The sequence below is a fragment of the Panthera uncia genome, chromosome B4, assembly GCF_023721935.1.
Source record: "Panthera uncia isolate 11264 chromosome B4, Puncia_PCG_1.0, whole genome shotgun sequence".
NCBI classification, from domain to species: domain Eukaryota; kingdom Metazoa; phylum Chordata; class Mammalia; order Carnivora; family Felidae; genus Panthera; species Panthera uncia.
Genome location: NC_064809.1, coordinates 138150692 through 138178684, shown reverse-complemented (window position 1 = coordinate 138178684; position 27993 = coordinate 138150692). Strand labels below are relative to the sequence as shown.

At 62.7% G+C, this 27993-nt stretch overlaps 1 protein-coding gene and 1 long non-coding RNA gene across 4 annotated transcripts; one reads left to right on the top strand and one right to left on the bottom strand.

The window, feature by feature from the left end:
• The first annotated feature begins 5 nt into the window (after nucleotides 1–5).
• SBF1 (SET binding factor 1) lies at nucleotides 6–27668 on the top strand. Of its 3 annotated transcripts, XM_049626602.1 has the most exons (42): nucleotides 6–226; nucleotides 624–712; nucleotides 6609–6694; nucleotides 7036–7173; nucleotides 7408–7566; nucleotides 7652–7762; nucleotides 8359–8464; nucleotides 8579–8711; nucleotides 8797–8905; nucleotides 8999–9112; nucleotides 9226–9303; nucleotides 9725–9838; nucleotides 9916–10044; nucleotides 10128–10226; nucleotides 10332–10536; nucleotides 10616–10728; nucleotides 11881–12030; nucleotides 12346–12414; nucleotides 12493–12651; nucleotides 12729–12994; nucleotides 13083–13255; nucleotides 13338–13411; nucleotides 13488–13683; nucleotides 13927–14054; nucleotides 14539–14717; nucleotides 14831–14967; nucleotides 15084–15291; nucleotides 15459–15655; nucleotides 15776–15913; nucleotides 19020–19097; nucleotides 19414–19595; nucleotides 19673–19852; nucleotides 20125–20226; nucleotides 20307–20492; nucleotides 20569–20695; nucleotides 20782–20912; nucleotides 20983–21213; nucleotides 25699–25806; nucleotides 25895–26106; nucleotides 26789–26876; nucleotides 26983–27114; nucleotides 27203–27668. In XM_049626602.1, the coding sequence occupies exons 1-42, from the start codon at nucleotides 117–119 to the stop codon at nucleotides 27299–27301; spliced, it is 5823 nt and encodes a 1940-aa protein (XP_049482559.1). In that variant the 5' UTR covers nucleotides 6–116; the 3' UTR covers nucleotides 27302–27668. The 3 variants fall into 3 exon arrangements, with proteins under 3 accessions (XP_049482559.1, XP_049482557.1, XP_049482558.1); XM_049626600.1 differs by lacking the exon at nucleotides 624–712; XM_049626601.1 differs by lacking the exons at nucleotides 624–712; nucleotides 19020–19097.
• Nucleotides 25166–26034, bottom strand: LOC125919746 (uncharacterized). The gene is made up of 2 exons (XR_007456882.1): nucleotides 25958–26034; nucleotides 25166–25782 (listed from the first exon to the last, which is right to left on the bottom strand). It is a non-coding gene; the product is annotated as an uncharacterized LOC125919746 (long non-coding RNA).
• Nucleotides 27669–27993: the final 325 nt, after the last annotated feature.

Below are 27993 nucleotides of genomic sequence, written 5' to 3'. Positions count from 1 at the left end.
GCACGGCGCGGCCGGGCGGGCCGGCTGGCTGGGAAGATGGCGGCGGGAGCCCTGGCCGCCGCCGCGGAGCGGGCCCAGGGTGTCCAGGGAGCACGGGCCAGGGCCGGGGCCGGGCCATGAGCGCGCCACCCTCGCGTCCCCGAGCCGCGGAGCCCGCCCGCGCCCCTCGCCATGGCGCGGCTCGCGGACTACTTCGTTCTGGTGGCGTTCGGGCCGCACCCGCGCGGTGAGTGCCGGGCCCGCGGCCGATGGCTGACGGCGGAGGGCCGGAGCCTGGGGACCGAGAAGGGTCAGCCGGGGCGGCGGGACAGGTGCGCCGGGGCAGTCGCGGGGACATGCGAGGCGGGCGGGCCGCGGCCGTCGCGCCAGCGCGAGGGTCGTCTGGGGCACCTGCCAGGCTGGGGACCGGGGTCAGGGAGGAGCGGCCGCCCTGAGGAGAGCAGGGCAGTGCGACACGGCGAGCCGAACCTGCCCACCGCACTCAGGGCAGAACCGGGTCAGGCAGAGCTTTGGCGTGGGCCGGGGAGGTGGGAGGGCCCTGAGCCGGCTCGGCCTCCCCTCTCCCAGTTGGGTGGGATGGGCCCTCTCTGCCTTGGCCGACCGCCGGGTGGCTCTGCCTCCAGGGGCACGGATCCTTCGCTTGCGAGCCCCTCCTCTGACCCCCAGTGCCTCTGGTCTGAAGCCTCCGCCCCGCCCGTGTGGGATGTCTCAGGTCAGGGAGGCTTGGTGGGATGCAGAAGAGCGCTGGGATTTAAGGAGTACTTCATGGAGAGGTGGTGTTTGAGCCCTAACTGGGAGAACTTCAGGAGGCGATGTGAGGAGGAGAGAGAGAGAGAAGAGCATTCCTGGCAGAAGGGCTGCGGTCCTCATGTCTGCAAGCCAAGCCCTGGGTGGGGGATCGTTGTGGTGACTGGTGCCGATGTCCAGGAGGTCCATGTCTAGGGTCACTGCCTGTGTCTGAGAGCCCTTCAGCCCAAGGGGGTAGGAGAAAACGGAGCCCGACAATGACATCAGCAACAGCCATGGAGACAGTGGCTCGGGGAGTGCGCTCCGTGTGCCAGGCCCTGCACAGCCCTTTGTGTGTGTATGATCTCATTTCTTCCTCCGAGCAGCCCACCAAGGTTTCCTTGCTCTTCCCTTCATTCATAAGGGCAGTCAGGCGAGAGGCTGATCGCCTGGTCTGAGCCCCCACAGAGGCTAACCCAGAATGAAGCTGTGGGCTCAAATCCCAACGAGGGGACGGTGCATGTCATCAGGGGAGGCTTGTGTGGTCAGTGGGGCTTACCCTTGCGACTGAAGGTGGGGTTGAGCCCCCCAATCTGTGCTGCTTCTCATCAGCCCAGTTGCCAGTGTCATCACCCAGGACCCAGACTTTTCTCTGCTTCTTGCTGAGACTACCTGCTGGACCCTGCACACTCCAGACCTTCCTCAGTGCTCTTTTAGTCTTCGCTCCTCTTCTCTGCTCCTGTCTGTCCAAGGATCCATCCCCTGACACCCTCAGTCGTGAGCGTGTCTTCCTTCAGAGAGGGAGTTTTTGCAGGCAAGAACCAGTTGTCTTCATCTCCCAGTCTGCACGCGTCAGGCTCGCTGTCAGTGTTGTACAGGCCCACAGAGAGAGAACTGTCTGTTCCGAGGTGCACGTGGGGGGCAGTGAGGAGGCCATGCCAGCTGGAGCACAGGGGTGCATGGGATCCAGGGAAACAAAGCCGGCCGAGGGGCTGCCCCGGTGTGAGGGGCCCTGGGCTGGGTGCCAGGGCAGGAGCTACATGAACAGAGTGGGCTTGGAAGCTGACAGTGCCGAGAGTGGTGTGTGAAGGGTCTGGGGAGGCAGATGCTGCGGACAGAGGCCAGGTGGTGGCAGGTGAATCAGGGAGGGGAGAGGTGGCATGACAAGCTGGCTGTGACACTCGGCGCCCCTGGCGCCTGCGGTCTCTGATGAAGACAGGGGAGACAGCTGGAGCCCATAATTCCTGCTTACCCTGAGTGTCAGGAAGGAGGGATTCCCAAGCTGTCCACTGCAGGAGGGGTGGGGGCCGTGGAGCTACCTAACCATTGCCTTCCGTGCGGGAGCTGGTCAGTTGCTGGCTGGCCAACCAGCCTCAGGGCCTCTGTTGGCAGGACTGGTGCATCGATGGGAAGAATCAGCCCACGGCCCGGGACCCTGGCTGTAGACCTGAGGGCGGAGTCAGGTGGTAGGAGTGCTGCTCGGGGGGAGGGGGAGGGGGAGTCAGTGGCACCTGCTTTGCCACTTCGTAGCCCTTGACCTCAGGCCAGTCTCCCAGCTCTCTGCACCTCAGTGTTTTCATCTGGAGTTGGAATGAGTCACACAGACCTCCCAGGCTTCCACGAGCACGAGGTGGACACAAGCGTGAAGTTCCAGGAAATGATGGATGCCTTATTAATGATGAGCAGCAGGTGTGTGCACACCCATAGGCATTGGCACAGCGGGCACTTCTGCTGGAGGTATAGGAACCTGTGTGCTGGCAGGCCTGGGACATCAGGGCAGGGATGCAGGGTCTCCTGGGTTCAGTGGCGAGGATAGAAGTGGTGGCTCTCTTGTCCTGGCCTGGATCTAGACATCCCACTTGGAGTTGGTGGATAGGGTCAGGGTGGATCTAGACATCCCACTTGGAGTTGGTGGATAGGGTCAGGGTGGATCTAGACATCCCACTTGGAGTTGGTGGATAGGGTCAGGGTGGATCTAGACATCCCACTTGGAGTTGGTGGATGCGGGGCCTCGATGCAGGAGTCCGGCCTGAGGGAGCATCTGGTTTTATGGTTACCACCTGGTGGATCTCTGCAAGCAGGAGGATGGGGAGGGGGCTGGGCGGAACCCCTACTTTCAGAGTGCAGACCCCTCCCTTGGTGAGTCGGAGCTCCTTCACTGAGGACATGGGTTTAGCACCTGCACCCTGGGCCCAGCTCTGGGGACACTGTGGGGGCCAGACAGATGGTCTGCGCCCAGCTTCTGGCCTCGGAGGTCCCTGAGAACGGTCAGCTGATCTCACACGGCGTGGCTGGCGCCAGGGTGTGTCTTTGGGAGCAGAAGACACTCTTGATCTGACCAGGCAGCTGGTCTACCGGGGAGGAGGGGCTGGACCCCTCCTGGTGGCCCTCTCCCTGACCCCATCCCAGCATTTGAGAAGAAGACCTTCTGTCCCATGGCCTGGCCTCTTTCAGTCCTGGCTGTGCTGAGCGGGCCACATTCCTGGGCCCCGTCTACTCTCTCCGCCCATGTTCCTGCCCTCTGGAGCAGGTCGGGGCTGTTTGGAATGGCCTCAGCTGATTTCCAGCCCCCACCCTGGGAGCCAGTCTGGTTGCCTGGGGGGAGGTTGGGGAGGACCTCTGGAGAGCCTCAGCCCCTCGCACATCCTGTTGCTGTGGCCGGTGGGATGGCCTGTGTGTTGGGGTTGGGTGGGTGGAGCAGCGGGAAGGTCCCGTCCTTCCTTCACCCTCTTCCTATAGCTGAGCCAGTCCCACCCACCCGCGTGTGCTGCGGTGTGTGGAGGGACGGGCGGGGCAGCAGGGGAGGCTGCCATCCTCCCTTGCCTCTGCTCACAGTGCATGCTGGCCTGGGCCGGGCCTCCAGGCGTCGGAGCCTGGCACTGGTGACGGCCACTGCCAGCGGACGACAGAACGCGTGCTCTGTGTTCTCTCGCCCTGTGTTCAGGCCTGCAGCCCCCACACGGCTGGCTGCGGGGACATGGTTGCAAGAGGAAGTGCTTGTCCCCATCTGTGTCTCAGGGGACTTTGGTGCCCTTCCTCCTAAGGCTCCCCGAAGAGTCCCGCCCCGGGACACATGATGGTGCTTGTTGGCTCAGTTCTATCCCCGAGGGCTGAGGGGATGCCCTCCCTGCTATCCCGAGGTGCAGGAAGCTTGGTGGGGCAGGGAACTCAGCCACTGCAGGTCACCTCCATGGCCACAAGGGCTCAAGTGAGTGGGGGACACTGAGGGGCATGGCAAAGTACCCCCCCCCCCCACCTCCTGTGCACGCCAGCAGCCGAGTTGCTGGCACGCCAGCAGCCGAGTTGGGGGCCTGGCCCCTGATAGCACAAAGCTGAGGTGTGGGCTGGGTTGCAGGGAGGGTTGCAGAGAGAGCAGGGGTCAGGGCCTCTCCACGATGTGCCCTTCCAGGAAGGGCTTGCCTGTCCCGGAGCCCCCGGGGCTCCGAAAGCTGCCCTGCACTTCTGACCCAGGAACCTGTTTGCTTGTGGGGTGTGAGTGGGCCTGGGCGTGGGGGATGGCCGTGTAGCTGGCTGTATGTATTCAGCAAGCCCTAATTAGGCTGCGGTCTGTGCCAGGTACAGGTGTGGCCATGGACACAGGGACGTAGTTTCTTGCTTGTGGAGCTCCCATCTGCCCCAGCCAGCAGGTGCATCAGGAATCACAGGGCGGTGTAGTGGAGGGAGGGAGGTCCTGGGGGTCCGACTCTAGGCCCCAGGCCCAGGCAGGGTGCAGAGAGCTTCCTGGAGGAGGGGGCACTCTTTGGGCTGAGACCTGAAGGGCAAGTTTAGGGCCATGATGGTGCAAAGAAGGAGCTGGGGTGGGGGGATGCTTGCTGGCATAGGCAGTTGGGACAGCTCGAGGAAAGCCTCCAGTTGGTTCCTCAGAGGGCAGAGCCCTGCAAGTGGGAGTTGATGTTTCACGGGATGAATGGGGTGGGGGTGGGGGGGTGGACAATGGCCAGTTACATTGTCTGCTTCCCTGGGGGGCGAGGCTGCTGACAGCAGCCCTCCAAAGGCTGCCTGGCCTTGGGATGGAGGCTGTGGGGCAGAGGCTGCTGTCCCCATCTGCACACACCCCCTCTTCCTTCCTCCGCCCACTGCCTCGTGGCAAGAACTGGGTGAGCCCTGGGTGCCAGCCAGGCCTGGGCCCAGATGGTGATTTGGGGCTGCGCACAAGTGAGCCCTTGGGGGAGTGGGTGGGGAGAGAAGCCGTGAGCTGGCGTGGACCTGTTGAGGGTGGCCCTTGGGAGTGGGCCTGGAGGGACCCCAAGGGGCTTTGTCTCAGTGGGCCACGTGTGGGTATGTGTGCTTTTGTGTGGATAGGTATGGCCCAGCAGACACACCTGTCCCTCTTCCCTGCCTCCTCTTGTCTGCCGCTTCTCTTCAGGGTGTCAGGAGGGGGAGGGGAGCAGGAAACTGAGGTTTTGTGAGTCAGAGTCATGGCCCTCCATCGCCCCACCGCCACCTCCAGCCCCACAACAACCAGCCTGCTGCCGACCTCCTTGGCATTGCCTCTGTGATCTGGAGGGTGGGTGGTCTCCAGAGATCGTAGCCCAGCTCCTCTGCTGTCAAGGTCCTGGGGTCTGCTCATCACCGCCCAGGGGTCCAGGCTGGTGCCCAGGCCCCTGGCTCTGCCTGTAGCTCCTGTGCACATTCAGGGTGGGCTGGGCTGGCTGGTCTGGGGCGGTGGGAGAGGGGGGGGCTGCGTCCATCAGGCCCTCGGAGGTGTGCGCCTTGGCTCTCAGGGCCTGGGGGCAGGCCCTCAGAGAAGCTTCGTGCGAGTGCCCTCTCCTTCCCTGTTTGCTCCCGCTCTTCTGCTAGTGTGGGCAGTAGTGTTAAAGCCGGTCTGTGCGGGGACCTGCATGTCACGTGTGGGACATGAAGGTAGGGAGGCTTCTGTCTTAGCCTGCTTTACCCTGCTGCTGCGCTGGGTGGGAGCGGGAGGTAGAACAGAGGCCTGTGTCCCTCCTCCACGGATCTGAGGTGAGTGGCCCCCTGACACGGCCCTCATCATGCCTCTCGGTTTGGTTCTCCAGGGGTGAACAAGAGGTGGGGGCCTCTGACCCCACCAGTGTAGACTTGAGCTGGGAGTTGTGCCCAGGGCATAGAGAGGGGGAAGCAGACCTGGGCCTCCTGCCCCCAGACCCCCTCCCTGGCCCAGGGCACCCAGGGCTGCACAGGCAGGGGATAGACCCCTGCAAGTTGCTAGATCCCCAGCACTCAGGAGGGCCCTCCGTTAGCGGGTGTCCTGAGACCTGGTCTCCATCCTTCCTGCCACCCCTCTCTGGGTCCTGTGCTGGGCCTGTCCGTCTCGGAGGCAGTGGTGTGAGTGGCAGTTCAGGCCTGGGTATCCTCTCCTCCGGCTCAGACAACAGGTGTGAGACCCCTGTGCCTCTTGAGTGGGCCCAGAGCTGGCAGTGAGGTGGGTGCCCACTGTCATCGTGGTGCTCACTACCTAGCAGGGTGGGGGGCGGGCAGTCCTGGGGACCAGGTGTCGAAGCTGGTGGTTGGCTGTGGAACCGTCCAGAGCTGCTCTGCCCTCTATGGAGGGCTGACCTGCTGGTGGGCGGCTGGGGGTATCGACGTGTTGGGAAGGGGCTTCTGTGCCTGGCCTGGCCCAGCCCACGGCTTTCAGGACTCCACATCCCATGCCAGGGGGTTCTCTCCGTGCACTCTGGTAGCCCTGGCATCTGTGGCCGCCTGGGGGTCCTCCCCTCATAAGATATTTTTAGGGAAATGATAGGCCTGGGAGTGGAGGCTGGTCTGATGCCAGATGAAAGCCAGGGCAGTAGAGGATGTGTCCATCTGAGACCCTCGAGGCCCCCGACTTGGTGGGCGTGCAGGAGGTGGTGGGTGCCCTGACTGCCTGCTCCTGTCCTCAGGGAGTGGGGAAGGCCAGGGCCAGATCCTGCAGCGCTTCCCAGAGAAGGACTGGGAAGACAACCCGTTCCCCCAGGGCATCGAGCTGGTGAGTCGGGGGTGTTGAGACGGGGGTGGGCAGGCCGGCACTGGTTTCGCCCGGGACCGTGAGGAGCCTGCGCAGGGCCCAGCCCCCGCCACGCATAAGGGGACGTCTGAGCTGCTGCGGGGGGAGGAGGGGGGAGGTCCTGGGCTTGGCTGGCAGGGTACCTGGTGCCCACATTGTGTCATGTCGTCCTTCCCTCGTGATGGCAGAGACCACGTCCTGCGTCACAAGGTTCTCTGTGCACGCGGGGAGACCAGGGGCCGTGACTTCCTTCTGTGGGGAAGGGCGAGGTGACCCTCACTGAGGCGAGCTCACTGGTGACCCCTACCCACCCTTCCCTGCAGTTTTGCCAGCCCAGTGGGTGGCAGCTGTGTCCTGAGAGGAACCCACCAACCTTCTTTGTTGCTGTCCTCACCGACATCAACTCTGAGCGGCACTACTGCGCCTGCCTGACCTTCTGGGAGCCGGCGGAGCCCACACAGGTCATCTTGGGGGCTCTGGGGTACAGCCGCAAGGGGTTCCGGCTGTGGCCACCACCCTCTGCCTCTGTCCAAGGCTGTGTCTCCCTGTGTGTGGCAGGTCCTGGGGCCTCAACCCCACGGGAGCCGGAGTTCCCAGAGGGCTGGTCCCGTCTGAGTCACTTGTGTCCTCCCCCTGCCTCCCCCGGGCTCGCGGGACCTGCCTGAGAGCCGGGCAAACGGGGCTTCTGTCCACAGGAAGTGGTGTGCACAGAGGACACCACCGAGAGGGAGGAGGAGGCGGACGAGGGTGGCCCGGTGCGACTCTCCCCTGTGACGCCTGGCCCACCTGGCCAGCTGTTCGCACCAAAGACACTGGTGCTGGTATCTCGACTGGACCACGCGGAGGTGTTCAGGGTGAGGCGAGCACCCGGGGCTCGAGGCCGGACACGGGGCGCCCCCGCCGGATGTGCCGCCATTCTCCAATCTGTGGTCCTTGCAGAACAGCCTGGGTCTCATTTACACCATCCACGTGGAGGGCCTGAACGTGGGCCTGGAGAACGTGATCGGGAACCTGCTCACATGCATCATCCCCCTGGCTGGGGGCTCACAGGTGGGTCTTGGGGGCAGCTGCTGTCCACCCAGAGCAACGGCCCTTCAGGTGTCCCAGGCCACGAGCATGCGGCCTGTAGGCACTTGGAGTCCCTGGGCACTTGGGCTCGGCATGGACACTGTCCTGCGTCTTGGTGCTGCCGTCACCTGTCGTCCCTTCTCGGCCCTGCCTGCTCGCCTGTGTGTCCCGTGTCTTGCCTGGCTCCCCATCTGGCATCTGTCAGTTTCTGTGTCCTCTTGCTCCTTGGGTGTGCCTGTCTCTGGATGTCCGCTTATCTCTCTGCTCCCTGGTCAGTATCCCCACGTGTGGGTGCGTCTAACTGTGTTTCTCTGCCTGTCTGTCCTGTGCAGCTGGACTCTGTTGAGGATGGAGTGGTATGGATTCTTTGTTTCTTCTGCCCACCCAGGCCCCACCCTGCCCCAGGTCAGAGGCCCTGAGTTTTCTCTGCAGCACTGCTCAGGCCGTCGGGCCAGGCGCGGCCTTTCCCTCATGTTAGGCCGCCTGTCCTGGCCAGTCTCGCCTCGGCCCGGTCAGGAGCTCCGGGCTGACGCGGGTCTGGTCGAAGCAGCTGAGTACTGGCCCCTCTCTTTCCACAGAGAACCATCTCTTTGGGGGCTGGTGACCGGCAGGTTATCCAGACCCCGCTCGCCGACTCGCTGCCCATCAGCCGCTGCAGCGTGGCCCTGCTCTTCCGCCAGCTGGGTGAGCCCGGGCGTCCCCAGCCTGCACAGCCCTCCCTGTCCTCTCCCTGGGGGCTGGCAGTCAGAGGTGGGGTTCTGACAGCGCCGGCCCTCCATGCCTGTGTTTTCTCTCCAGGCATCACCAACGTGCTGTCCTTGTTCTGCGCCGCGCTCACCGAGCACAAGGTGCTCTTCCTGTCCCGGAGCTACCAGCGCCTCTCGGACGCCTGCCGGGGGCTCCTGGCGCTGCTGTTCCCCCTCAGATACAGGTGCCTCTGCTGCCGCCTCGCCCCCCCCCCCGCCCCCCCCCCCCCCCCGCCCGGGCCCCCTGGGCTGAGCCCCGGTCTGTTGCAGCTTCACCTACGTGCCCATCCTGCCGGCACAGCTCTTGGAGGTGCTCAGCACACCCACCCCCTTCATCATCGGGGTCAACGCGGCCTTCCAGGCAGAGACCCAAGAGCTGGTGAGGCCTGTGGCTTGTGCCTGCCTCTCCGTTCCCGGCCCTGCTGACCGGCTACGGGCCCCTGACCGCTCGCTTGCTCCCTTTGGTCCCCAGCTGGATGTGATCGTCGCTGATCTCGATGGAGGGACGGTGACCGTCCCCGAGTGTGTGCACATTCCACCCCTGCCGGAGCCCCTGCAGAGCCAGACACACAGTGTGCTGAGCATGGTGAGGCGGGACCGGTGGCTTCGGGGAAGCTGAGGTGGGGTCGCTTGGCAGTAAGGGGACCGCGGAGCCCGGGGCTGGTGTGCAGCGGACCCCGCTCCCGTCTGCTGCTGCAGGTCCTGGACCCGGAGCTGGAGCTGGCAGACCTCGCCTTCCCACCGCCCTCAGCCAACGCTTCTTCCCTGAAGATGCAGGTGGGGGTCACTGCGGCTCCAGTGCGGTGGTGGGGGGGGGGGCCCACGCTAAGCCTGCAGCCTCTCCTCAGGTCTGCTGCCACCGATGGCCGGCGGGCAGGGCCACCCAAGCACCCTGTGCAGCCACCCCTTCTCGGCCGGTGGCAGGGGGCCGCTGGTGGGGGCGGTGTGTGTGTGAGTCCTCGAGGGGCCTGTGCGGGAGTGGCCGTCGACACTGGGTCTTAGAGGAGTCGCCGTGGCTTTGTGTGAAGGAAGGGTGGAGGGGCAGGAGGGCGCAGGGGTGCCCGGGAGGCCTGGGCACAGCGTGGATCGGTGTGTTTGGTGCGCAGAGCTGGAACCTGGAGTGGGTGGAGGGCTGCCGCATGCTGGGGCTGGGGCGGGCCTGCGGCCTAGAGCTCACCCGCACTCACCTGTGCCCCAGGACAAGGAACTGCGTGCCGTCTTTCTACGGCTCTTTGCTCAGCTCCTGCAGGGCTATCGTTGGTGTCTGCACATGGTCCGCATCCACCCGGAGCCTGTCATCCGCTTTCATAAGGTGGGCCGTGGGAGGGGGAGGGGTGGAGGCAGGCGGGAAGTCAGTGCTGAGGGACTGACCCCCTGGTGTGCCCCTAGGCAGCCTTCCTGGGCCAGCGAGGGCTGGTGGAGGATGACTTCCTGATGAAGGTGCTGGAGGGCATGGCCTTTGCAGGCTTCGTGTCGGAGCGTGGGGTCCCTTACCGTCCTACGGACCTGTTTGATGAGGTGTGCCCCTGCCCCGGCGGGAGGAGCTCCCACCACCAACTCCCTGCCTTGCCCGGCCTTCCTGACCCTGCCTCCTCCCCCAGCTGGTGGCTCATGAGGTGGCACGGATGCGGGCGGATGAGAACCACCCCCAGCGCGTCCTGCGTCACGTCAAAGAACTGGCAGAGCAGCTTTACAAGAATGTATGGCGGGTGGCACGGGGCGGGTGGGGTGGTGGAGCAGCCTAGCTAGGTCATCGCGCCTCCTGGCGTCAGGCCGCCTGCCCACACCTGCCTGTGTCCCCCCAGGAGAACCCATATCCCGCCGTGGCTATGCACAAGGTACAGAAGCCGGGGGAGGCCAGCCACCTGCGGCGGGCACCCCGCCCCTTCCCCCGGCTGGATGAAGGCGTGGTGCAGTGGATCGTGGACCAGGCCACGGCCAAGATGCAGGGCGCACCCCCGGCCGTGAAGGCTGAAAGGAGGACCACTGTGCCCTCGGGGCCCCCCATGAGTGCGTAATGGGGAGGGGGCCCCTAGCGTGGCCCAGGGTGGGCACGAGGGCAGAGGTGAATGCGGCTTCTGCTCCCCAGCCGCCATACTGGAGCGGAGCAGCGGGCTCCACGGCAACAGCGCACGGCGGCTGGAGGTGGTTCGAAACTGCATCTCCTACGTGTTCGAGGGGAAGATGCTGGAGGCCAAGAAGGTGAGGACGGCTGGGGGCGGGGAGCCCCGGCGGAGAGCGCTGAGCCTGGGTCAGTCCACCTGCTGGCAGCTGGCGGGGGCTGGGCGGGCAGAAGGGGAGGAGGGGCAGGGGGACACCGGGTCTCAGGCTCCTTCCTTAGCGCGGCCGGACAGAGCCTGCCGAGGCGGCTCGCAAGACGGACCTTTCATCTCTTAGACGTCAGAACACGCTAGAGGTTTCTGCTGCTGGGTTCCTTCTTCCTTCGTGAAAAGAGTGCAGGCCCACACACGGCTTTTTTTTTTTTTTTTTTTTAAATTGGTAAAAACTGCCCTGTGTGGTGTTTGTGAACACCTTGGGTTTCGTGACAGCCAGTTTGAATGTGTCTTTTGTTCACAGCGGCACAGTCTCCTGTGAGGGGCCTACAGGGTCCCTAGTCGTTCTACAAAGAAAAATAATAAGGGGCGCCCGGGTGGCTCAGTTGGTTGAGCGTCCAACTCGATTTCAGCTCAGGTCGTGATCTCATGGTTTATGGGATCGAGTCCCGCCTTGGTCTCTGTGCTGACAGCATGGAGCCTGCTTGGGGCTCTCTCTCTCTCTCTCTCTCTCCCTCTCTCTCTCTCCTTCTCTCTCCCTCTTCCCCTCTCTCCCTCTCTCTTTCTCCCTCTCTCTCAAAAATAAACTTTAAAAAAAAGAAAAATAATTAGAGAACAAGAATGTGACCCTTTGTGGCCTGCCTCATGCTGAGCCGGCCACCAGCTCTGTATTAGGCTTGTGCTATTTGGACACTGAGGCCTGGCCGACAGAGGGACCACAGATGCGGCAGCCAGTGCGTGCTGGAGCTCAGGGCCGAGGGGCCTCCTTGGCACATCTGTACGCTGGCTTGTGAACACGTGGTGTCTCCATCTTCGTGGGCTTGCGTGTGTGTGGAGGGCTGGGTCTGCTTGACGTGTTAGTCTCTACTGGGCAGGGAACTCCCGGAGTCTGGACACACCTGACCTGGACAGCTTCCAGAGCTCCTCTGGGCTTAGAGCCTGGGCTCTGGCCCTCCAGGTGCCCACTGCCCTCCCCTCCCGGACTCTGTGCCCTGTGCCTCCCCCCCCTTCCTCCAGGGCACGGTTGGACGTGTGCCCTCGTAGGCTCGTGCCCCCAACCCCCATGCTCCCGTGTCCCCAGCTACTTCCAGCTGTGCTGAGGGCTCTGAAAGGGCGCGCGGCCCGCCGCTGCCTCACCCAGGAGCTGCACCTGCATGTGCAACAGAACCGGGCGGTCCTGGACCACCAGCAGTTTGACTTCGTTGTCCGAATGATGAACTGCTGCCTGCAGGTGAGGCCGGGCCTCCCCCCTGCTGCCCATACGGCCATAAGGGTCAGGCCAGGCAGGGCTCCCCATTCTACCTGTAAGGATACCTCTCTTGGCGACGTTGACAGCTGGGGAGATCCTGGTCTGCGGTGGGGATGGCGGCCGGGGGAGAGAACTGTTATTGGAGGGGGTCTCCTGCCCCGAGCCCCTGGGCAGCCTCTAGGGAGCCGGTGCAGATGGTCCGGGGACAGTGGTAGGAGTTGCTGCTTGGGCAGAAGTGCCAGTCGGGGCACAGTAGGTGTTGGGGGGGTGGTTCCAGCGGGCTCACGGCTCTTGCAGGACTGTACCTCCCTGGACGAGCACGGCATCGCGGCCGCCCTGCTGCCCCTGGTCACGGCCTTCTGCCGGGTGAGTGCCGGGGCAGCCCCGGGGGTCCTTCCGCTGCCCCTCCTGCCGTGCCTGATGTCCCCCACCTGGCCCCTGCAGAAGCTGAGCCCGGGAGTGACCCAGTTTGCATACAGCTGCGTGCAGGAGCACGTGGTGTGGAGCACACCGCAGTTCTGGGAGGCCATGTTCTACGGGGACGTGCAGACCCACATCCGGGCCCTCTACCTGGAGCCCGCCGAGGACCGAGACCACCCGCAGGTGCGCGGGGACCCCTGGGCCTGGGGCGCGAGGGCCAGCCCGGCCTGGTCCTGGCTCACCTGCGGGTGCCGCGGCAGGGTGGGGAGCCGTCTGCACGGGAGGATGAGCGCTCCGCCCTGGACGTGGCATCTGAGCAGCGGCGCCTGTGGCCGACCCTGAGCCGCGAGAAGCAGCAGGAGCTGGTGCAGAAGGAGGAGAGCACGGTGTTCAGCCAGGCCATCCACTACGCCAACCGCATGAGCTACCTGCTGCTGCCCCTGGACAGCAGCAAGAGCCGCCTGCTGCGGGAGCGCGCAGGGCTGGGCGACCTGGAGAGTGCCAGCAACAGCCTGGTCACCAACAGGTGCGGCCGGGGCTCTGCGGGCCTTGCAGGGGGGGGGGGGGGCTCGGTGGGGGGGGCCTGTGCCCACCTCGCCCCCTCCCTGGCCTAGCATGGCGGGCAGCGTGGCGGAGAGCTACGACACGGAAAGCGGCTTTGAGGACGCGGAGACCTGCGACGTGGCCGGGGCCGTGGTCCGCTTCATCAACCGCTTTGTGGACAAGGTCTGCACAGAGAGTGGGGTCACCAGCGACCACCTCAAGGGGCTGCATGTCATGGTGCCAGGTATGGGGGGTCTGGGTGTGGGAACACTCCCCTCAGCCGGGCAGACGTGGGGGCCCAGGGCGTGAAAACCGCTCTCTCCCAGACATCGTCCAGATGCACATTGAGACCCTGGAGGCCGTGCACCGCGAGAGCAAGAGGCTGCCCCCCATCCAGAAGGTGAGTGGGGGCCGGGCAGGGCTGCGGCACCGGGGCCCGGGCCGTGTCCTGAGGCGCCACCCTTGTCCCTGAACAGCCCAAACTGCTGCGGCCACGCCTGCTGCCCGGCGAGGAGTGTGTGCTGGACGGCCTGCGTGTCTACCTGCTGCCAGATGGGCGCGAGGAGGGTGCGGGGGGCAGCGGGGGAGGCCCCGCTCTGCTCCCGGCCGAGGGCGCCGTCTTCCTCACCACGTACCGGGTCATCTTCACGGGGATGCCCACCGACCCCCTGGGTGAGCCTTTGGACGCTTTGTCTGTCCCCGGCCTCCCTTCCCTTGCTCCCTTCCCCACCCGGGGCCCGGGGGTGAGCGAACAGGACTTTTCCTGCCTCTCTCTTTCCCGTTCTCAGGGGTGCAGGGTCCCTGCGCAAGATAGGTCATTGCCCCTCTCCCACCTGCCCGGGACCCCCCATAGTTCTGGTACCCCAAGACTCTGTGATCCCCTCCCCTCCCCCTGACTGCCCGGCCTGTGATAAGTCGGGGAACAGGTGGTGGTCCGCTCCTTCCCGGTGGCCGCGCTGACCAAGGAGAAGCGCATCAGCGTGCAGACCCCTGTGGACCAGCTCCTGCAGGACGGGCTGCAGCTGCGTTCCTGCACATTCCAGGTGCGGGGGTACTGGGGAGGGGCGGGGCCCCTGGCGCGTGGCTCTCACCGTGCGGCAGGCAGCTAAGCCCTCAGGCTCGTCCTTAGGAGCTGCCGCTGAGCCGGATGTCTCCTGCGGCGTTTGTGGTTTCTGTGTCTATGCGCAAGTTGCCGTGCTTTGGCTCGGTGCCGTCTGCCTGTGTGACATGCTGGCCTTTGGGGCTCTTCTGTTTGTTTTGCGGGGCCCCGACCCTCGAGTCTGCGTCTGGCACGTGCGCTGTGTGCCCCGCACCACCGAAACCTAAGCAAATGACCATCACGCGTGGTGAAGGACCAGGTTCCTCAGCCTCGCGGCCGCAGACACCGTAATAAGCGGCCCCTGCGCATCCTGCTGTCCCTCAGGCACGTCCTGCTGTCCCTCAGGAGGATGCCCCTGCCGGGCTTCGGGGTGTGCACGGCTTCCCGGGGAGGCCACCCGGACCTCTGAGGGCCTTTGTGTGTTGCAGCTGCTAAAGATGGCCTTCGACGAGGAGGTGGGGTCCGACAGCGCTGAGCTCTTCCGCAAGCAGCTGCACAAGCTGCGGTACCCGCCAGACATCAGGGGCACCTTTGCCTTCACCCTGGGCTCTGCCCACACGCCGGGCCGGCCGCCCCGCGCCACCAAGGACAAGGGCCCTTCCCTCAGGTGTGGAGCTGGGCCCCAAGGCCGGGGCACCCGCCCCTCCCAGAAGCACCGTGGGCGTGTCCCCTTGTCCCTTCCGTTCACCTCTGCTGACCCCTGTGCCCGCCCGCCCCCAGAACCCTGTCCCGGAACCTCGTGAAGAATGCCAAGAGGACCATCGGACGGCAGTACGTCACTCGGAAGAAGTACAACCCCCCGAGCTGGGAGCAGCGGGGCCAGCCGCCTCCTGATGACCAGGAGGACGAGATCTCAGGTGGCAGCACGGGAAGCCCCAGGTGGTCTGGGCGAAGACCCCCTCCCCCCCGACGCGGAGGGCTGGGGCCCGGGCGGTCTGTGGGTGACTTCCCCCGTGTGCCTGGCCTGCCCCAGTGTCGGAGGAGCTGGAGCCCAGCACGCTGACCCCTTCCTCGGCCCTGAAGCCCTCGGATCGCATGACCATGAGCAGCCTGGTGGAGCGGGCGTGCTGCCGGGACTACCAGCGTCTGGGGCTGGGCACGCTGAGCAGTAGCCTGAGCCGAGCCAAGTCCGAGCCCTTCCGGATCTCCCCGGTCAACCGCATGTACGCCATCTGCCGCAGGTGAGCGCGCGCCGTGCAGCCACGCGTGGCTCCTGTGCAGAAGAGGCACGTGGAGGCGGAAGGCAGGGGGCACGGGCAGGGTGGCCCCTAGGGGGCCGTGGGACTGGGGGCCCCTGGCCGAGCATCCAGGGCTGGCCTGCCACCCTCACAAGTCTGACTCCTCGCAGCTACCCGGGGCTGCTGATCGTCCCCCAGAGCGTCCAGGACAACGCCCTGCAGCGAGTCTCCCGCTGCTACCGCCAGAACCGGTTCCCCGTGGTGTGCTGGCGCAGCGGGCGCTCCAAGGCCGTGCTGCTGCGCTCCGGGGGCCTGCACGGCAAGGGTGTCGTTGGCCTGTTCAAGGCCCAGAACGCGCCCTCTCCAGGTATCCACTCCCCCGCTGTGCGTGCGTGCGTGCGTGCGTGCGTGCTGCGTGCGTGCGGCTGGGCCCTCCACCCCGCCCCGCCCTGCCTGGCTCCAGCTCCTCCTCCTCCTCTTCCCACAGGCCAGTCCCAGGCGGACTCGGGCAGCTTAGAGCAGGAGAAGTACCTGCAGGCCGTGGTCAGCTCCATGCCCCGCTACGCAGACGCGTCAGGGCGCAATACCCTCAGCGGCTTCTCCTCCACCCACGTGGGCAGCCACGGTGAGGGGTGCCTGAAGGTGGGAGGGCTTCCGGGAGATTTTGTGGTGGCACTGATGAAAGGTGGGCCGGCCAGGGGGCAGAGTGTTTGGGGCGTGGGGTCAGGTGACTGTCCTGACCCTACTTGGACCGCTCCTCTCTCCTGCCTTGGCCGAGCCCTGTGTCTTTCTTGCCCATGGCCTGCCTCCAGAGTCTCCAGGTCACGGGACACCGCGCTTGAAACCCCCGTCTGGTCCCTCCTCCTCATTTGTCCTGTCCACCACCCCCACCTCCCCCACCCCCCCCCCCCTCCCCCCCCCCCATCCCGCACGTCCTCTCTCCTTTCCCCCCCCCCCCCTCCCCCCCCCCCCCCCCCCCCCGTCACTCTGGCCCACCCTTTGTCAAAGCTGTCTGACTGCTTTATACCTTTCTTATCTGTCCTGGCTCCTCGAGCCTTGTCTGCTAGTCTCCCTGTCCCTGTCCCCACCATAGGCACCCTCAACATCCGCCCCCTGGACTCACTGCCCCCCGGTGGATCCAGGCCTTAGGACCCAGCCTGCCCTTTGTCCTATGTGGCAGGGTCTTGCTGTCACAGTGCGCAGCAGAGGCACCAGGCCTGGGAGGTTGGGGCACGGGCTCGGGGACTACCAGTGGACCCTGCCTCTCACCATTGGGCATCGGGGCACCGGTGTGGGGTGGCCCCAGAGATGCTCAGTGATGCAAGAGCACGTGCTGCTGCTCATGGGGTCTGTGGCCCCTGGAGAGGGCTGGTCTGACCTCCTGGGGACAAGCGGGGACCTTGCTGGGGAGGTGAGTCACGTTTGTGCTGGGTTCTAGAAGAGGCTTTCAGATGGGAGAGCACACTGATGGGGGCCTGGAGGGCACGTGGCCCCCGTTCTGTAAGGGGAGGAGGGTGTGTCAGAACAGAGGCGGTCTCGTCCTCCAGGGCCCTTGCTCCACGGCAGTCACTCGGTATCCCGCTTGCCCCTTAGCTGACCCCATCTGCCTCTCCCTGACCCCATCCTCCCCCTCATCTCCCCCGCCCCCTCCAGCCCATGACCCCTGTCTGACCTGACCTTCCCCCCTTTCCCCTATCCCGTCTCCTCCGTGTGCCCCCATCCTCTGCTGCCCCTGTCTCCTTGCCCTGTCTCACCCCGACTGATCCCATGAGCCCATCTCCCCCGTCCTTCTGCCTGGATCCCTACGGATGCCGTGGCCCGGTCTGCCTCACCCTCTCGGTCTGGCTGATAGACACTGGGGCTCCTTGAGGGTCGGTCCTTGGACCCAGGACTCCAGCCATCACTGTCCAGACCAGGCTGAGTGTCTGTGCTTGGGGCCTGGCCCTGGATCCGTGAGGCTCCCTGAGCTGGCCTGGCCCTCAGCAGATGTGCTGACGGTGTCCACCTGGGAGGCCTGGTTGCCATGCCTGGTTTGATGCCACACCTGGAGCCGTCCTGGCTGTCGTGTGTTGAGAGGTGGTAGATGACACACGTGCGGGTTGGTGCCGATGTCACGCCGGGGTCACTTGTTGGCACGCCTGCCTAACCCCCCCCATCCCTATTCTCGTGCTCCTCTGCATTCTTCTCTGCTGTTGCCCCAGCTCCAGATGCACTGGGGTGCACGGGTGGGTTTTGGGGGCTGGCGGCACCACCCGTGGGTGGAACCTTCTGGAAGTGTACACATCCTGCTGATTCTTCCTGCTGTGCCCACTCCACGGGGCCTCACAGTGGCCCTCCCACCCCTTCCTGTGGCAAGAGGGTCTCCAGAACACACGAGGGCCTTCGCCTCTCCCTGTCGAGGCCTGAGGAGGGTCCCCGCGCAGCATCGCTCTGCACAGCACTGCCTTTGTCATCTGAGCACCAGCCTCTGTCCCTGCGTGGTCTCGGCTCCCACTACAGGGTGTTTTGCCCTCCGGCGACGTCTGTTGTGACCACTTGCTGGGCCCTGGGGCCAAGCGGGCCTGGAACAGGGGTGGCCAGGGTGCCCTTGTAGTCACTTACAGGGAGGGTCAGCCTCGGTGTCCACCGTTCTCCAGGGGCAGTCCTTGCCCCTGTCTTGTTTCTGTGCTGGGAACTTTCCTCTCTGTAGCTGAAGTGCTTTTTGGTTTTCTAAACACAAAAGTCCTTCATCAAGTAGGTTTTATGGTTTCACCATTGTCCTGCCTTCTGCCTTCTCCAGCCGTTGTGAGTAGCACCCACAGGTGGCACCCTCCCCCCGATTCTTTGTCCCCAGTGCCTGTGTCTTCCCCTAATGTTGCCTGGGTATCTTTGTCCCCAAAGCCCACTGGTGCTGCCTTCTGGTGTCCCCCTGAGTTCAGAGAATGGGTCCTCTCCCTCATTGCTCAGGGGCGTGCAGAGCCTCAGCTGTCTGTGGGCTCCAGTCCAGGCTGTGTCCGTGTCACGAGGGACACCCTGCGTCCTTCCTGCGAGCGCCATTCCTCCTGCCTGTGGTGTGGCAGCTGGTGTCATGCTTGTCTGTGGCGACTGCCATGGTGGGTACGGATGGTGCCCGGCTGCCCTCAGCGGAGGTGGGTCGGCCTGGAATGGGGCAGGGAGCAGGCTTTGGGGCCCAGGGCACCGTGGAGCTTCCTCATCTGGGCTCCCTGTGCCCCCTGGCCGGGCCATCCCAGCCTATAAGCCTGGGGCCTGGCTCTCGGGCAGGTGGCACTACTGAGCATGCGCCGCCCCCGGGGCTCAGCCCTGCCTCTGTCCTTGGATGAACTGGCCTCCATGGCTCTGGGCTGGGAGCTCCGAGGCTCCAGGCCTCCTCCTCTCTAGGCTGGGCTTTATGGGCTCCTCCTGCTGGTGTGTGTTGTGAGCAGCTCTGGCCAGCGCCTGTGGGGGCCGAGGGTACAGGGATGGGCTGTGGACGAGACACTGGAAGGAGAGCCCAGGGATCCCACCTCTCTTCTGATCCTACCTGCCGCTGGGTCCTCTGCTCCCTGGCCTGTCCCTGAGGGCCAAGAGAGCTCAGAGGACCTTGGCATCGGCCCTCGTTATCTCTGGGGCCCTCGGGGGTCTTGGTGGGAACCCAGCCCTCTAGCTGGTCCCTTCGGACCACAGGCCCTTCATGCTGGGCACAGCCTCGGGCCTGGGGTCAGGCCTGAGCCTTTTCTCTGCTGTGCCCCCAGTGCCCAGCCCCAGAGCCAGGGTCACCACGCTGTCCAACCCCATGGCGGCCTCGGCCTCCAGACGGACCACTCCCCGAGGTACCGTACTGGCCACACAGGCTGGCTCCCCCACACCTGGCACTGATGACCCCCGTGTGACTGAGCAGTCGTGGGCACTAACGTCCCCCCACATCTGGCACTAACAGCCCCTGTGACCGATCAGCATAACCCAGCCCTCCTCAGCCCAGGGCACTAACAGCCTGAGGCCCCGAGTCCCACCCCAGCACTTGACCCTAACACAGACACAGGTCCATCTGGGGTCCCGTCGGCCTCCCCTGCCGTGCCTGGGGAGCTCAGCCTCAGGTTAAGTGGTGCTCCAGGCCCACTCAGGCACTCATCTGGTTTCTTTGCACAGGTAAATGGGGCAGTGTCCGGGCCAGTGGGCGCAGCGGCGGGCTCGGCGTTGATGTGGGCTCCCGGCTGGCAGGCAGAGACATGCTGACCCCTCCCCAGGCTAATGGGGCCCCCCCTGACCCAGGCTTTCTGCGGCCTCAGCGTGCAGCCCTCTACATCATTGGGGACAAAGCCCAGCTCAAGGTGACCGGGGTGGAGGCACAGGGCCAGGCAGGGGCACAGGCCCCCGGGCGCATCTCACCATAGCTGGCCTTCTTCAGGGCGTGCGGCCAGATCCCTTGCAGCAGTGGGAGCTGGTGCCCATCGAGGTGTTTGAGGCACGGCAGGTGAAGGCCAGCTTCAAAAAGCTGCTGAAGGCATGTGTCCCCGGCTGCCCTGCCGCCGAGCCCGGCCCTGCCTCCTTCCTACGCTCGCTGGAGGACTCGGAGTGGTTGACCCAGGTCTTTGAGCCCTGCCCCCGCTGTGGCCGGGGTCGGGGGGGTGGGGGTGGCGTGGGGGTGCCTGTTCATCCAGAGCCAAGGGCAGATGGGGTTTGGCTTGCTCTTCTGACGGTGTTGGGCCCTGGGAGGGGGTGATGGACACGTCCCACTGGGGTGGTGGTGCCGTCTGCTGGAGGGAGGCCGCGAGGGGCTGGGCACCTCCAGGACAGGGAGTGTCTCTCAGGCCTGCGCGTGGGCCTCGGGAGGTGCTGAGGGGCCGCCCATCCGTGCAGATCCACAAGCTGCTGCAGGTCTCGGTGCTGGTGGTGGAGCTCCTCGACTCGGGCTCCTCCGTCCTGGTGAGCCTGGAGGACGGCTGGGACATCACCACCCAGGTGCGTGCTGGGCGCCGGGGCCAGCCGGGACCAGGTCCCCCGGACGGACGCCCTCCTGACAGGCAGGCCGGTGCCGGCAGGTGGTGTCTCTGGTGCAGCTGCTGTCAGATCCCTTCTACCGCACCCTGGAGGGCTTCCGCCTGCTGGTGGAGAAGGAGTGGCTGTCGTTCGGCCATCGCTTCAGCCACCGCGGGGCCCACACCCTGGCTGGGCAGAGCAGCGGCCTCACGCCCGTCTTCCTGCAGTTCCTGGACTGTGTGCACCAGGTAAGCGGGTGGCCGTGTGTGGGCGCCACGCCTGCCGGCCCCTGGCGCCTGACCCCTGACCCATCGCCTCACGCAGGTCTACCTGCAGTTCCCCATGGAGTTCGAGTTCAGCCCCTTCTACCTCAAGTTCCTTGGCTACCACCACGCGTCCCGCCGCTTCAGGACCTTTCTGCTCGATTCGGACTACGAGCGCATCGAGCTGGGTATGGGGCAGGGCTGGGCCTCGGGGCGCGGCTGGGCGGCTGGGGCTGGCCTGGTGGGCGGCCGGGGCTCAGCGCTGCCCCTGCAGGGCTGCTGTACGAGGAGAAGGGAGAGCGCAGGGGCCAGCAGGCGTGCAGGTCCGTGTGGGAGTACGTGGACCGGCTGAGCAAGAGGACGCCTGTGTTCTACAACTACATGTACGCGCCCGAGGACACAGAGGTGAGCCGGCGTCTGGTAGGGGCGGGTGGGCGCCTTCTAGCCCAGCTCCTCACGCCGGACCCACCCCCAGGTCCTGCGGCCCTACAGCAACGTGTCCAACCTGAAGGTGTGGGACTTCTACACCGAGGAGACGCTGGCCGAGGGTCCGCCCTATGACTGGGAGCTGGCCCAGGGGCCCCCTGAGCCCCCAGAAGAAGAGCGGCCCGATGGGGGAGCCCCGCAGAGCAGGCGTCGTGTAGTGTGGCCCTGCTACGACAGCCGCCCCCGAGCCCAGCCAGATGCCATCTCGCGCCTCCTGGAGGTGTGTGCTGCCCCCTGCCCTCCCCCCACCCCACACTGGGTCGTGTCTGCGGGCACTGATGTCCAGTGGCCATTGGCCGGGACTCCTGGGTCTTAGGGCACAGCTTCTTTGCTCTGGGCCCAGGCGCTGTCTCTGATCACCTGTGCAGTCGACCCTCAGGGACCACGGGTTTTCCCAGGGACCGTTCCTGCCCTCCCTCAGACTGCTGCGCCTGTTCCCTGGGTGCACCTGGCTGTTGGCCACAACCCAGGCCCAGCCTGCCCCACGCACCCCAGCGCCAGCAGTTCTTTTGGCTTCTCTCTGGCCCTGTGGGCCTGGAAGCTTGGGGTTGACGTTTAGGGTCTCTCTCGCCTTCCCTCTGCTGTTCTCTGCTGTTGGGCCTCAGGAGTCAGGATCCCCCCAGGGCAGAGGCGCCCTGGGAGAGGGAAGAGAGCCCTGTGAGATAGGCTGTGGGGCTGTGGGTGTGAGGCCTGAGGTGTGACAGCGGGTGGCATCCAGCTGCCAGAGTGCTCCGTGGCGGGCCTCACACCCAGGACACAGGATCTGCATTCCGTTCCCGTCCACTGGCTGTGTAGCTCTGGGCAGGGGGGGTGGGAGGGTTACCTAAGCACTTTGGAGCTGGTTTCATTCTGGGAAGAGGATGTCGACTCCTGGCCGTCGGGGAGACGGTGAGGTGTGAACAAAGTAACGTATGTCAATCCAGCACCCGTCCTGGCCTAAAGGCACCTGTCACCTGGGGTTTGCGGGAACACAGGGTCATGGTTTAGTGGACAGAGGCGACCCACAAGCACAGAGAGCAGAAGAGACCCTCTTTATCTCTGGCGACACTCGTGGTCTTGGAACCTGATGCGAATCGTGCTTAGCTTCCTTACAACCAGCGTCGTGTGGCCTGTCATCGTCTATACTTTTAATTCTGACTGGTCTGTGTCTTAATGTTTAAGCTCAGTGTCTTGTACTCAGCATGCGGTGTTATTTTTATCCAATCTGACAGTTTATTGAAATTTTTAGTATCTTTACACAGCTATTGACATGGTTGGGTTGAGGCCTAACTTCTTTTTTTTTTTTTTTTTTTTTTTTTTTAAGTAATCTCCACACCTAATGCGGGGCTTGAACTCCTGCTGTTTTTTCCCTCGTAACAATTGATCATTTTACAGTATTCGGCCACCTCCTGTGCTCCGCTTTTGAGCTGTACCTCCCTGTGTTCGTTTTCGTGGCCGTCAGCGTCCGCAGGTACAGTCTGTCTTGGGTTGGCTGTGCCACCTTCTACACGGGACATACAGGAGTGCCGCCCGCTCACCCCCTTCTGTCCTCATGTGTTTTTCTTCTACATATGATGGAAGCACATGGTGCATACTGTGTTTTATGTAGTCAACTTTGTTTTGAAAAAAATTAGAAAATGAGGAAAAAGCCTTCTGTATTTGCTATTTCCAGTGTCGATCTGACCTGGTTTCATTTCTCTTCAGCCCAAAGAACTTCGGGCATTTCTGGTGACGCAGGTCTGCGGGTGATAGTTCCCTCAACTTCTGTTTACCTGGAAACGTCTGTGTTGTGTCTCTGTTTTGAAAGTCTCCAATGTACTTTATTTCTTCAGTCACGCCGTATTTTAATAGGTGCACAGTGCTTTTGCTTGGCATCGTTTACAGGTTGGTTCTGCAACAATCCAGTATCCCGCCAGCTGGGACAGTTACTGATCCCTCCATTCCTGTGGTTCCGTCCCTCTCTCTCTGGTCGCCGTATGCACCCGCACGGCAGAGCGGCTGCACTAGCTGACGCCGAATCACCACGTTTGCCATGGAACCAGCTGTCCATTTCTGCTGGCTCTGCCTTGCCATTGTCTGCCGGACGCTTTGACCTTGGAGACAACTTAGTGCGCTTTTGGCCAAAGAAGGGAGAGAGACATCGAGAAGCTGAGGCCAGATCTGCGGCAAGTGGCAGCCCAGCCTAGCAGAGAGCTCGGAGAAGCAAAATGGGTTTTGGCTCTGGGCCTGTTGTGTCCTTATTTTTTTTATGAAGTTTTCTTTATTTATCTCTACGTCCAGCACGGGCCTCAAACTCACAACCCCCAGATCGAGTTGTGTGCTGCTCTGCCTGAGCCAGCTGGGAGCCCCTCATTTGGGGTTTTTCTGTTCATCCTGCTTGGAGCTCTTTCAGCTTTTTAGATCTGTGTGGGATGATAGTTTCCATCAAATTTAATGCATTTTAGGCTATTTTTTTTTTTTAAATGTTTATTTTTGAGAGAGAGGGAGAGACAGAGACAGTGTGAGCAGGGGAGGGTCAGACAGAGAGGGAGACACAGAATCCGAAGCAGGCTCCAGGCTCCAGGCTCCGAGCTGTCAGCACAGAGCCCGACGCGGGGCTCGAACCCGCGAACTGCGGAGATCATGACCTGAGCCAAAGTCAGACGCCTCAGCCACCCAGGCGCCTCAAGGCTATTATTTCTTTAAAAAGTTTTTTCTGCACCATGTCTCCCTCCTTTCCTCTGGGACTTGATTGTCCCATTGGCCCCTGAAGCTGTGTTTTGTTTTTTCCCTCTGATTTTTTTTGTCTTTGCTATTCATTTTGAATGATTTCCACAACCCTACCTTCAAGTTCACTGCTCTCTTCTAACGTTTAGTATCTACTTACATTTAATATTCACCTAATGAATTTTTCATTTTAGATATTTTCAGCCCCAGAATTTCTATTTGCTTCTTTTTTTAAATATAGTTTCTATTCCCTGTAGAGATTCTCGTCTGCTCAACCATTGTGTCCATCTTTTACTATACATCTTAAACATATTTATAACAACTGTTTTGAATTTCTTACGTGGTAATTCCAGTACCTGTTTCTTTTCTGGGTCTGTTTCTTTCAACTTTTCACCTAACTATGGACCTCATTTTCCGGCCTTTTTGTCTAATAATTTTTTTTGTAAGTTTTTTGTAATTGGGGATTCTGCATTGTTGAGGATCAGGATTATGTGGTCTTCCTTTAAAGCGTCTTGAGTTTTATTCTTGCATTCAGTTGATGAACTTGTGGGTCACTTAGATCTTTTTTTCAAGGGTTGTTCTTCGGCTTTATTAGGGCAGTTCCAGAGAAGCTCTCCTCCTAGAGTTAGAGGAGGCCGACTCAGACATGGCCTCTCCAGGGTTTCAGTTAAAGGTTTGGGATCTTCAGCGAGGGTATCCACTCTGGCTGTTGGGAATCCCCGGCATCTTCCTGCAGGTTGTGTAACCTCCAGAGTTTGGATTTAGCTCACAGCTTCCTATAGCTGCTCTCTGCCAGGCCTTGTGACATCTTGCCTGGCACCTGACAGTTTACTTTGGCCAAAGCCTCCAGGAGGCCTCTGGATTTCTAGGGTTCCTGCTCTGTGTGCCGCTCCTTCCCCTCTCACATGCCACCCTGTAGACCCATGTGTGTCAGCATCCCCAAGCCCCACATCTCTGCCTCCTTAACTCAGGACGCAGTGCTCTGCTTGGGCTCCACCTCCTGGCATTCTGGCCAGGCAAAGAGCTCGAAGATTATAGGGCTCCCTGGTGTGGTCCCATCCCAGGGTTTCAGTGCTACACTGCTGACTGTCCAACATCTGTAAACGACTTCCTGTTCTTGTCCAGTTCTGTAGCTGCTCATGGCAGGAGGATTAGCCAAGGACTGAGTCACTGTGTCGTGGCTGAAAAATGTCACCTGGCAATGACATTCTTGCTCTTTTGAAAAGAACATAGCTTTTTTTTTTTTTTTTTTCTGGCTGGTTTTGGGATTTTCTTTTTGCTTTTTAGCCATTTTTCTCTAATATCCAGGAGTGTGTGTGTGTGTGTGTGTGTGTGCAGCTTATCTCGTTTGGGGTTTGTAGTGCTTGGTTATTATGTTGCTTGTTGCCTCCTGCTAGTTTTGCAGAAATAGCTTTTGTTGTCTCCAAATAACTGTTTTCTTAATTTTTATTTTTTTTAAATGTTTATTTTTGAGAGAGAGATTGATTGGGGGGGGGGGGGGGGGTTGGATCCCAAGCAGGCTCCATATTGTCTGCACAGAGCCCGCCGTGGGGCTTGAATTTATGAACCATGAGATCATGACCTGATTCGAAATCAGGAGTTGGATGCTCAACCGACTGAGCCACCCAGGTGCGCCCAAATCATGGTTTTTGCCCATCCCCCTACCCTTAACCCACTTAGTGCTCCAGTCTGTCACTTCAACTTTCCTGTTTTCCATGATTATGTCTTTTCATGTTTCAGTCTGGATATTGTTTTTTGATTTGTTTTTTTTAACGTTTGTTTATTATTGACAGAGACAGAGCATGAGTGGGGGGAGAGGCAGGGAGAGAGGGAGACACAGAACCTGAAACAGGCTCCAGGCTCTGAGCGGTCAGCACACAGCCCGACGCAGGGCTCGAACTCACGGACAGCGAGATCATGACCCGGGCTGAAGTCAGACGCTCAACCGACTGAGCCACCCAGGCACCCCCAGTCTGGATATTTTCTTCTGAATAATTTTAGTTCTCCAACTCTCCCCCAGGAGCTACAGCGGCTGGAGACGGAGCTGGGGCGACCCCCTGAGCGCTGGAAGGACACCTGGGACCGGGTGAAGGCTGCACAGCGCCTGGAAGGCCGGCCAGATGGACGTGTGAGTGGGCGTGGGTGGCCAGGGTGAGCTTGCTGTCAGGACAAGTGGAGGCCACCGGCCCTGACACAGGCCCTCTTCCTGCCCCCAGGGCACCCCCAGCTCCCTGCTGGTGTCCAGCGTGCCCCACCACCGCCGCTCGCTAGGTGTGTACCTGCAGGAGGGGCCTGTGGGCTCCACTCTGAGCCTCAGCCTGGACAGCGACCAGAGCAGCGGCTCAACGGCATCCGGCTCCCGGCAGGCCGCCCGCCGCAGCACCAGCACCTTGTACAGCCAGTTCCAGACAGCTGAGAGTGAGAACAGGTGTGAGCACACCTCCCACCTCCCGCGTCAGCGTGGGGTCCTCTGCGCTGGGGGCTCTGGGTGCTGGACAGCTCTCAGATTGGGGGTGGGAGCCCCTGGGGAACTGTAGCCCTTTCTTAGGTGGATCTGTGGGGGGCGCCGTAACAGTGGCCGAGCACAAGCTGACAGTTGCTAGGGAAAAGCTGGAGGGCTTAGAAGGGGTTTGGGCCATAGAACCAGTCAGTGAGCACAGCTGAGCCATGGCGGCTGCAGAGGAGCAGAGGGGCAGCGGCTGTGGGGCACCTGTGAGGGTAGGCAAGGTACCGGGTGAGGTTGGGGCCTGGCAGACCGCATCCTACTTTCCAGGCCTGGAGAGGGGGGCCCTGTTGCTACAGTCACCTCCCCAGACCTACCTGCTACATGTGGGGCTGCTGCTCTGAGGTCCTGATGCGGGACCCTCTCTGGTGTCGGTCATGCCAGAGGTGAGGGGTGGGGGGCTGCTTTTCCATCTCCTTACTAGGAACAAACCCAAGGCTGCTTCGTGGCCTTCCTGGCCAGTCCAGCCTTGGGGCTCTTTGGGGGCAGGAGCCTTGGTCTTGCTTCTGGGGCTGGTCTGGTTCGAGGGTTGGGGTGGGAACTGCTAGTGTCTGGGCTTGTCCAGGCCCTGATGGCCAGCCAGTCCCTGGTTCTGCTGTGAATTTAGGTCCTACGAGGGTACCCTGTACAAGAAGGGGGCCTTCATGAAGCCCTGGAAGGCCCGCTGGTTCGTTCTGGACAAGACCAAGCACCAGGTGAGTGGTCGGTGGGCTGGAGGGGGGCGGAAAGAGGTTAGCAGTTCGGGAGAGGGAGGGGCTGTGCCCTGACTTCCTGCTCTCCCCACCCCACCCCACCCCTCAGCTCCGCTACTATGACCACCGTGTGGATACGGAGTGCAAGGGTGTCATCGATCTGGCCGAAGTGGAAGCAGTGGCTCCTGGCACTCCTACCATGGGGGCCCCCAAGACCGTGGACGAGAAAGCCTTCTTTGACGTGAGCTGTGGCCAGGGCCCAGGGATGGCGGGGGGGCGGGGTGCTCTGTGGGGGTGGGACTGTGGAGTCAGCAACCCGCCATCCCCAGGTGAAGACGACGCGTCGCGTTTACAACTTCTGTGCCCAGGACGTGCCCTCAGCCCAGCAGTGGGTGGACCAGATCCAGAGCTGCCTGTCAGATGCCTGAGCCCAGCTCTGCCCCGGCTGCTCTGCGTCCAGTCGTTAGAGACCACTAGGGGTGGGCAGGGCCCCCCGGCCATGTTTACAGCCCCCACCCTCGACAGTATTGAGGTCCCGCCCCCAAACTTATGTGTACAGTCCCTGCCAGCTCCCGCCCCCTGCCCGCCCCCACCCACCTGGCCAGCTCTAACTTATTTTGGAGTTATGGGTGAGCGCCGGCCGGGAGGCGGCCATGGTACAGCCCTTGCGGCGGGCCTGTAAATAGACCACTCCTGCCCAGCCCCCCTGCCCGTCAGCGTGCTGGTCCCAGCTGGCCAACCGCAGGCACCCTGTTCCTAGAACCAGAGTCTATAAAGAGAGAACTAACAACACCACATGCCTGTGTGTCCTCACCCTGCCCAGAGCACCGCCACCCGCCACCCACTCGGTCCAGGACCCAGGGCCACCGTGTGGGGGCCGAGTTCTGCTGCTAGGGAATCCATGGCCCTGGGGGTGGAGGCAGCTTCATCAGGGCCTAGCTTGGTGCCCAGTCACCCTCAGGGGTGGCCTTGGGGCTGGCACAGCCGAAGAGAAAGACACCTCCCCCGTCCCCACCCAAGCAGCCCTCAGACAGAAGGTGGCCATCTAGAGGTGTGACGTGAGGAGGGCAGGAGTTCACTAAGGGGAGCTGGTATCGGCCATTTGTGTGGCCCCCAGAAG

Excerpts from the sequence above, each read along its gene's own strand:
- SBF1 (XM_049626602.1), top strand. The coding sequence starts at position 117 with ATGAGCGCGCCACCCTCGCGTCCCCGAGCCGCGGAGCCCGCCCGCGCC. Across the intron at positions 10,537-10,615 it reads GCCCTCGGGGCCCCCCATGA|CCGCCATACTGGAGCGGAGC; the intron begins GTGCGTAATGGG and ends TCTGCTCCCCAG. Across the intron at positions 14,055-14,538 it reads TGCGTTCCTGCACATTCCAG|CTGCTAAAGATGGCCTTCGA; the intron begins GTGCGGGGGTAC and ends TGTGTGTTGCAG.